The sequence below is a fragment of the Carlito syrichta genome, unplaced genomic scaffold, assembly GCF_000164805.1.
Source record: "Carlito syrichta isolate Samal-C Ts95f unplaced genomic scaffold, Tarsius_syrichta-2.0.1 Scaffold301559, whole genome shotgun sequence".
Lineage (NCBI taxonomy): Eukaryota > Metazoa > Chordata > Mammalia > Primates > Tarsiidae > Carlito > Carlito syrichta.
The window spans coordinates 149,294-158,690 of NW_007245655.1; the positions used below are offsets into that span (position 1 = coordinate 149,294).

Genomic DNA, 9,397 nt, shown 5'->3' on the forward strand with positions numbered 1-9,397 from the left:
CCATACTGCCAGTCCCACCTCCCCACGCCCCCGCAGTTTCCCGCCACTGTCAATCCTTTTCTCACAGTATCACCATAGTTGTTCAAGGTCCACTTAGGAGCGAGAACATGTGATACCCAGGGAGCAAGCCTATACCCCCACTGCATGGACAGATCGTTTCTCTGTTTAAAGTCACGTTGGTTCGGGAAAGACTTTTGGGGTCCCGGTGTCAGGATGGCCTCATTTGCATGCCCCCGCCCCCTTCCGGCCTCTGCAACCTCTGACGTTGAGCAAGATGTGGCCTCGCCGCAGAGAGACTGCGACGCCAGACGGGTCATTCGGGCCATCTGAGATGTGCCTTTGCCACGTTTGAAAAGCATCACCCTCCAGGCACCAGAGCTCATCACGGATACGTGCGGGGACTTTTGGCAGATCCTGGTTTGGGAAACGCTGATTCGCATCCCGACGGGATCCCCAAAGCCTCCAGAATTAAACACAGCATAAAAAGGGGACGTAAACCAGGCTCGGTGGCTCAGCCTGTCATCCCGCGCTTTGGAAGGCTGCCGTGAGTGGATTGCCTGAGTCCGCGGGTTCGAGACCCGCCTGGGCAACTTGGCGAGACCTCAGCCCTACCATAAATCAAAAAAATGAGCCGGGCGTGGTAGCGCGCGCCTGTAGTTCCAGCTACTCGGAAGGATGAGGCAGAGGGATCGCCGGAGCTCAGCAGGTCGAGGCTGCGGTGGCCGGGAGCATGCCATTGCACTCCAGTCTGGACAACAGAGTGAGACTCCAACTCAAAAAAAAAAGGCGGGGGGGAACGTAGGCAAGGCCAAGGACCTGGCCAAGAGCGAGGAAGAGGCTAAGAACCAAGTTTGTCACCAAGCTGCCTGGCAGCAAGGGGAAAAGGTGCAATAGACGGGTGTTAACTTGTCCTAATGGTTTAATGAGAGAAAGCGGGCAAGTCTCTGAAGAGACAGACTTTTCCTGCCACTGAATTGAGGGAGTATTTGCCACGTGGGTCCTGTATAGATGAGACTTTGGGGAACTGGATTCACAAAGAAAATGTCTCTCTCTCTCTCTCTCTCTCTCTCTCTCTCTCTTCCATGTTGGGTCTCACTCAGTGGTCCAGGCTGGAGTACCGTAGCATGATCACAGCAGCCTCCACCTCCTGGGCTCAGGAGATCCTTCCACCCCAGCCTCCCGAGTAGCTGGGACAGCAGACCATCACACTCAGCTGGGCCTATGCTACCACACCCAGCTAATTTTAAAAGTTATTTGTGGAGGCGAAGTCTCTCTATGTTGCCTAGGCTGGTCTTGAACTCCTGGGCTCAAGCAATCCTCCCGCCTCGGCCTCCCAAAGTGCTGGGATTCCAGGCGTGAGCCACCACGCCTGGCCATTTTCTGTAATTTCTGCAGAGTTTCTCTAGACTTCATAAAAGCCGCACGGATATTGCAAAGTTTTAAAGCAGTGAGGACGCTGTTGGCATCTTAACAACGCTTTGACGTTGGGGTGGATCCTTGGGGTGTTCAGAATGCCGTCACTCACACACGCTGGTCTCAGGACAGCAAAGGCCGTGCGTCTTCAAGCGGGGAATGGTCAGAGAGGGATCCACACACTCCAGTGGGAGAGTCTGGGAGCATCCCAGGTGGGTTCGACGGTGCGTGTGTCTGAGCTGGCGTTTCCTTTGAGGGAAACTTTTAATCTGCTGAAGTGCTTGGCCTCTGGCCCCCCGGAGATGCCGCCTTCTCTCGAATGCATTGAGGAAGAGGCCGCCGTGGCTTGTCAATCAGAGCCACAGCGTCACCCTGCAGAATGAATGACATCCTGCCCGACTTCCTGAAATGAGTGAGCTGCCAGGAGCTGTCTAAGGGCCTAAACGGGTGGGGCTGCTGGAAGGAGTTGTTTATTTACACGGCCCCTCCGAATGCCAGGGAGCGTCCACCGAGTGCTGCACTGATGGGCTCCATCTCATGAGTGTCAAGCTGGGCTCTCGGCAAAATGATTAGCTAAGAGACTGCATGGCTTCTCTGCCTGTTAGAAAAAGGACCTGCTAATAGATTCGGTGGCCACTCTTTCCATCACCCCACCCCCATCCTCACGGAGATGCTTTCTCCAAGATGGTGGAAGGGAGGAGGGAGGGAAGGGGAAGACGGGGCGTGCAGAATCCGGTCAGCATTTTCTCTTGACCTTCTAAAATGCATTTTTTGTGTCCTTGGAATCCTGCGGCGCACGAGGTGTGATTTTACATCGCACGCCCTTCCCTCCCTCCTCCCTTCCACCATCTTGGAGAAAGCATCTCTGTGAGGATGGGGGTGGGGTGATGGAAAGAGCTTTTACCCACGCTGCTTAAAACCCTACGAAAAGAAAGTTTTTAATATTCTTTCAGGTTGTTTTCAGTTCTTTTCACTGATGCAAAGACATTTTGGTTCAGGGTCTCTGTCTACATTCTGGACTTTATTTTCCTCCTCGAGAGAGACTTTTGGAAGTAGAATTATGTGGCAAAAGGTGTGAACATTTTAAAGGCTTCTTCTTTTTCTGGCTGTGGACACGTGGCTTTCCAGAAAGGTCCACCAGCTCGTGCTTTCCCCAGCATCAACGAAGTGTGCGTCTTGTCACCTCTCAACAGCACACTGAGTATACTTTAAACATTTTCTCACTTTAAAAGGCAAAATAGCAATACGGTGTGTTCCATGTATTTGCCTTTCCATGATGACTAGTGAGAATGGCTGATATTTTATTTTTTTGAGTGGGAATTTAATGTGTATTCCTTCCCTTGTGAGTTGACTGCTTATTGGGCTTTGGGTGTTTTTAAGCAGATTTCTGTGACCTCTTCATGTATGAAGGAGATCAGTCCCTTGTCATATGTATTTCAAATAAAAAAAATATAGATAGATAGACAGATAGACAGACAGATGGAATCTCACAGGCTAGAGTGCAGCGGCATGATCACAGACACCGTAGTCTCAACCTGCTGGGCTCAGGCAGTCCTTCCACCTCAGCCTTCCAAGTAGCTGGGACTACAGGCGTGTGCCACCATGCCAGCTATTTTTTGATTTATTGCAGAGACGAGGTCTTGCCAAATTGCCTGAGCTGGTCTCAAACCCGCAGACTCAGGTAATCCATTCGCCTCAGCCTCCCAAAGTGCTGGGATTACAGGCTGAGCCACCAAGCCCAACCTAATTTTTTATTTTTATTTATTAGTTTTTTTTTGAGTTGGAGTCTGACTCCGTCACCCAGGCTGGAGTGCAGGGCCACGCTCCTGGCCACTGCGGCCTCGAGCTGCTGGGCTCAGGCAATCCTGCCTCAGCCTTCCAAGTAGCTGGAACTAGAGGTGTACGCTACCACACCCGGTTAATTTTTTTGATTTATTGTAGAGATGAGATCTCATCATGTTGCCCAGACTGGTCTCAAACCCCTGGGCTCAGGCAATCCTCTCGCTTCGGCCTCCCAAAGTGCTGGGATTACAGGTGTGAGCCACCGCACCCAGCCTTATTCCAGATGTTTAACTGGTTTGTGATGTGCCATTGGACTTTTCTTGGTAACAGCTTTATTGGGGTATAATTCACATACATACAGTTTACCCATTTCAAGTGTGTACAATTCAGTGGTTTGTATTAGAGTCGCAGATTTGTGCAACTGTCACCACCATCAATTTTGGAATATTTTTGTTACCTCAAGAAGAAACTCCATACCCTTTAACCGCTGTCCCAGAATCACAGTGATCTCCCCAGATGAAACCAGTCATCTACTTTCTGTCTGTCTAGATTTGCCTGTCCTGGACATAGAATATATTTGGAATCATAGAATATATGGTCTTTTGTGATTGTTGTCTTGTCCACTAGGCACAATGTTTTCAAGATTTGTCCATGCTGTAGCATATATCAGTACTTTGTTCCTTTTTTGTTTGCCTATTTAATAACAAACACAAATTGTGCTTATTTTTCGTGTACAATGTGTTCTTTTGAAATTTATTTCTTTTTATTGCTGAGTAATATCCTGTTTTATGGACATACCACTTTTTATTATCCATTCATCAGTTGATAGACATTTGTTTGTTTGTTTTTTCACCTTTTGGCTATGAATAATACTGCTTTAAACATTAAGATTTAGATTTTTGTTTGTTTATTGACATTTTAAATTCATATCATCAAGTCTATTGCTTATATTGTGATTTCTGCTGGATGTGGTGACTCACACCTGTAATCTCAGCACTTTGGGAGGCTAAGGTGGGAGGACTGCCGGAGCCTAAGAGTTTGAAACCAGCTTGGGCAACATAGCGAGACCTGGCCTCTACAAAATATCAAAATATTAGCCTATAGTCCCAGGAGACTGAGGTGGAAGGATCACCTGAGCCCAGGAGGTTGAGGCTGTGAGCCATGACTATACCACTGTATTCTAGCCTGTGTGACAGAGTGAGACGCTGACTCAAAAAAAAAATAGATTGTGATTTCTTTAGTTATTTGATTAACAGATCTTCCCCCAAACCAATGATAAAACATTCACCCATATTTTCATCTTTTTAATTTTTTTTTTTGAGTTGGAGTCTCACTCTGTCGTGGCCGCTCCCGGCCAACGCAGCCTCGACCCGCTGGGCTCCGGCGATCCTCAGCCTTCCAAGTAGCCGGAACTACAGCCATGCGCTACCAGGCTCAGCTAATTTTTGATTTATTGTGGAGATGAGGTCTCACCAAGTTGCCCAGGCGGGTCTCAAACCCCTGGTCTTCGGCAATCCACTCACCTCAACCTCCAAAGTACTGGGATTACAGCTTGAGCCACCTAGCCTGGCATTGTTTTTTTTTTTTTTTTTTTTGCGTTGGAGTCTCACTCTTGTCGCCCAGGCTGGAGTGCAGTGGTACGCTCATGGCCACCGCAGCCTCGACCTGCTGGGCTCCGGCGATCCTTCCGCCTCAGCCTTCCAAGTAGCTGGAACTACAGATGTGTGCCATCATGCCTGGCTAGTTTTTGTTTGTTTGTTTCTTTCTTTTTTTTTTTTTTTGGTGATGTATTGTAGAGAAGAGGTCTCACTGAGTTGTCCAGGCTGTTCTCGAACTTCCGGGCTCAGGCCATCCTCTCGCCTCGGCCTCCTAAAGTGCTAGGATGACAGGCTGAGCCACCACGCCCAGCAGATTTTGACCATTCTAATAGATGAGTAGAGATATCTCAGTTGTTGAGAGACATTTATTGCTTTGATTTGCATTTCCCTGATGATAGGTGATGTGTGCCATCTTCTCATGTGCTTGTTTGCCTTCTGCATATCTTCTTTGGTGGGGGTGTCTTTTCAGGTCTTTTGTTTATTTTATTAATTGGGTTCATTTCTGATTGTTGAGTTTTAAGAGGTTTTTTTAAAAATATATATTTCGAATACAAGTGTATTTTATCAGTTACGTCTTTTGCAAATATTTCCTCCTAGGCTGTGGCTTATCTTCTCATTCTCTCTCTCTCTTTTTTTTTTTGTGTGTCAGAGTCTCACTCTGTTGCCCAGGCTGGAGTGCAGTGGCTCACTCGTGGCCACCGCAGCCTCGACCTGCTGGGCTCTGGCGATCCTTCCGCCTCTGCCTTCCAAGAGGCTGGAACTACAGGCGCGCACCACCACACTCGGCTTGTTTATTTATTTATTTATTTGTTTGTTTATTCATTGTAGAGATGAGTTCTCACCAAGTTGCCCAAACTGGTCTCGAACCCCCGGACTCAGGCAATCCTCTTGCCTTGGCCTCCCAAAGTGCTGGGATGACAGGCTGAGCCACTGCGCCCGGCCGCGTCTTACTATTTTAAGTAACCCATTGAATATTTTAAGTCAATGAGATAATCTTCTCATTCAGGAAGAATCTCAGAAACGTTTTTGAGTAGGGATGTTCTAATAATCAGTAATTGAAACGTCCTGGAATTCTTCAGAGGACTGTGAATTGTCCTGACTTTTTTAGCTCTTTCCTTCACAGGCTGTGGTCTGGATGAGAGCTACTTGGGTGGCATGTGTGGCTCTGTCTAGGGCGATGCACCCCAGTTGTTTTAGAAGTGCCCAGTCAAGGAGAGAAGGGGGGGAGGGGAGGGGGAAGGCAGATCCAGCAAACAAAGCAGCAGCCTCCCATGTTCGCTTACTCAGGGAGTGAGGGCGGAGCCAGTGGGATTGGAAGGGAAGGAGAGACAGAGGCGGCTGATGGCTCTGATGCCCAGCTGGCCATGTCGCCCTGCTTGGAACTCCCAGGGCTCTTTGCCCCACCTCTTACCGCTGAATCCTGCCTGTTGCACACACAAGGTCAAAGACACCCAGACAGGCCTCTTGAAGCACGCAGCTTGGGAGAAATCACAGGGCTGGGACCAGCAGTGGGAATCCCCTGCTCCACTGCCCATTGTACTCTGGGGTGGACCGTCGACCTTCAGCTAACCAGATGCCAGGCTCTGGACAGGACTCCTGCCTGAGGCTGGGGGGCTTTTAAGCTGCACGACAGGGGGGTGGGGGGGAAGGCCCAGCCTCTCCTCTGGCCCGAGCAGGCCAGGGGATGGTGCCTGCCGGTGACAGCAGTAGGACGTGGCAGTGGCATGGTCCCCAGCCCTGCTCCCCCATCTCAGCCTTCAGGGTCATGGGAGCACAGCCTCTTCCCGACATGACCTGGGGGCTAGGGTGCAACTTAAAAGCCCCACAGCCTGTGGCTACAGCTTTCTGGGGACACTACCCCAGAGCGCTGCCGGGACAATTGCCACAAGCTGCTCTGCAGAGGCCAGCTCCTTCCTGGGAGGCTGGCCTGCGGGGTCAGCCGAACTTGCCCCTGCCTCTCGCCTCCCTGCCCGTTAGACCACGGGCTCTCTGAAGGCAGGTTGGTGTGGAATTCATCCTCGAGTCCCCTCAAGTGGCTAGCATATTTGACTGGTTCTGCAAGTGGGTTAGGATGACTCAGAGCATGCCCCAAAACGGCCTGGAGGAAGCTGCTCTGTCCTTTAACTCTCCTGAAGCATTCTGGGGTCTGTTCCTCTTTGGGGAGCTGATGAATGCTTTGAACTATTTCCAGAGACGTCTAGGAAGATATGCACACACACACGCACGCATGCAATCTTGCACACACACGCACACACCCACACCCACTCACCCACGGATACGCACGCAATCTTGCACACACCCTCAGAAGCAGGCCTGTCTGTCCACAGATCTTGGGCACGAGCCCTGCCCTGAAGGTTCTTGGCATCAGCTCTCTCTGAGCCCGCCCCACGCTTTTACACACCCCTACTCTGTGGCCCTGAACCCCACGCATGTGCGATCCTCCCAGGTGCAGGTGTCGGCTAAGGCACCCCTCTGGAGCCCAGCCAGACCATCAGAGGCTTGTTGAAAATGACTGATGTCCACTGTTGCCCCTGGAGGGGGTGTGCGGACTAGCCACGACCCCGAGGGCTAATGACTTTCTGGACAGCACAGGCTTTACTCCATGTGCCAGGGATGCACGGTCCCTTCTTGACCGCCCCCGAGGGCAAAGGGCCTCCTCTCCCCACTCCTTCTCGGCCCTGCGCGGCGTCTGGAGGCCCAGTGGTGGCGACTAGGCCTGCAGCCTCAGACTGGCCTTTCTCTCCGCCATGCTCCCCTGTGGCCTACATGGCGGTTGACTCTTCCCCATCGGGTCCTCTGTCACGACTTCCTGAGTCACCCCCTTCAGCGGGTATTGGTCTGCCATCCACAGCCATTTCCTATTTGGTAACGTCTGGGGCTCTCACGGGCTGGGACACGCCCGCCCGATCTCCTTCCCTCAGGCCCCATTCAGCGTGTCCTCTCTTCCGCAGACTCTGGCTGCGACTCAGTCACTGACACGGAGCCCGAGGACGAGAAGGTCGTCCCCTGCTCGAAGCAGCAGAGCCCGCCGCCGGAGACCTCGCCGGGGACCCTGATGGTGGTGCAACCAGACCGCATTCGCTGTGGGGTAGGCACGGCCGGGGGCCTGGCAGGCGGATGCCAGCACGTGGGCTGGGCACATGGAAGCGTGTAAAACAGTCAAGGGAGTGGGGCTCTCACAGCTTGCACCTCCATAGAATTGCAGGAATTTCTCCCGGGTACTCACGCGTGTGTTCTTGACACACCTTTAAGCCAGAGAAAGACAAGCCCAAGGGTGTGCGTGTCCTCAGCCTAAGACTTTGTTGTTGTTTCAGACACTCACGCCAACCCTGAGACAGAGGCCCACGTTTGTTCCTGGTAGCCTAGCCCTGGAAGGAAGGGGATGGGGACATCCTGAGAGCTTGCTTATCCATGAACTAGCCCCCAGTATGGCCCAAGGGAGTGCCTTGAAGCTTGGTGGCCGAAACTCACCAGCCACGAGCAGATCAGATGAATGTCTAAGCATCGCGTGGCTAGCATTTTCAGGGGCGGGGCATATATTAGCAGGTGACTTGGATGTGATGGCCCGATGGACATCCTTTGAATCCTATGCTAGTGTTGACGACTGTTCATTTTTTTCTCTCTCCTGTTTAAAAAAGATGTGTGGTTGGCCAGGGGCAGTGGCTCACGCCTATAATCCCAGCGCTTTGGGAGGCTGGCGTGGGAGGAATGCTTGAGCCCAGGAGTTCAAGGCCAGGCTAAGCAACATAACGAGATCTCATCTCTACAAAACAATAATATTAGCCAGGCACGGTGACCTGCACCTGGAGTCCCAGGCTGAGGCAGAAGGAACACCTGAAACCAGGAGGTCGAGGCTGCAGTGAACCGTGATTGTGCCACTGCACTCCATCTGGAGGGACAGAGTGAGATTCTGACTCAAAAAAAGTGTGGCATTTATGATAGCTCAAGGCAGCAAAAATGCCTTTTGCTGGACGCAATCCTTCTTCATGGACGCAAGTTCTCTAAGATGGTACCTGCAGGCTTCTTGAGACACGGGGCTAGCAGGCCTTGGTTCTGGGAACACTGGCTTCCCCGCCCTTGTGAAGAAGGGTCTTCTGTGCAGCTTGAGGCCAAGAGGCGCTGGACAAGGGCTTCCTGGGTGGGGGTGGCCAGCGGCCTCTTTGGGCCGCTCTTGACTCACAGGGTGCTTTAGACAGTGCAGTTTTACAAATAGGTATAAAAATCTGTGTCCCCAGCTTCCTTTGAATCAGAATCTGGTCATGTGAGGCCTGAGGTACCCGTCGGGGCTGAAACATCCCTTTCCATAGGACATGCACCCCCAGGTGGCTGGTCCCCGCCTCTCCCTGTCCGTGGTATTCAGCCTGGCTCACTGCCCTTCCGTACTGGCCAGGCCTTTGGGGACATGTCAGTTTTCAGTCTTGAGTTGGAGTCTCACTCTGTCGCCCAGACTGGAGCGCAGTGGCCGCTCCTGGCCACCGCAGCCTCGCCTGCTGGGCTCCGGCGATCCTTCCGCCTCAGCCTTCCGAGTAGCCGGAATTACAGGCGCGCGCTACCACGCCCGGGCTGATTTTTTGATTTATTGTAGAGATGATGTTTTGCTGCCC

General features: G+C 51.8%; 1 protein-coding gene across 1 annotated transcript in view; it reads left to right on the top strand.

The window, feature by feature from the left end:
* The window catches only part of PIK3AP1 (phosphoinositide-3-kinase adaptor protein 1), a 103,411-nt gene that overhangs the window by 31,392 nt on the left and 62,622 nt on the right, over positions 1 to 9,397 (top strand). Inside the window, exon 2 of the mRNA XM_021710809.1 lies at positions 7,745 to 7,881. Coding sequence (XP_021566484.1) covers positions 7,849 to 7,881 — 33 coding nt within the window. The 5' untranslated portion in view covers positions 7,745 to 7,848. The remainder of the gene's footprint in view (positions 1 to 7,744; positions 7,882 to 9,397) is intronic.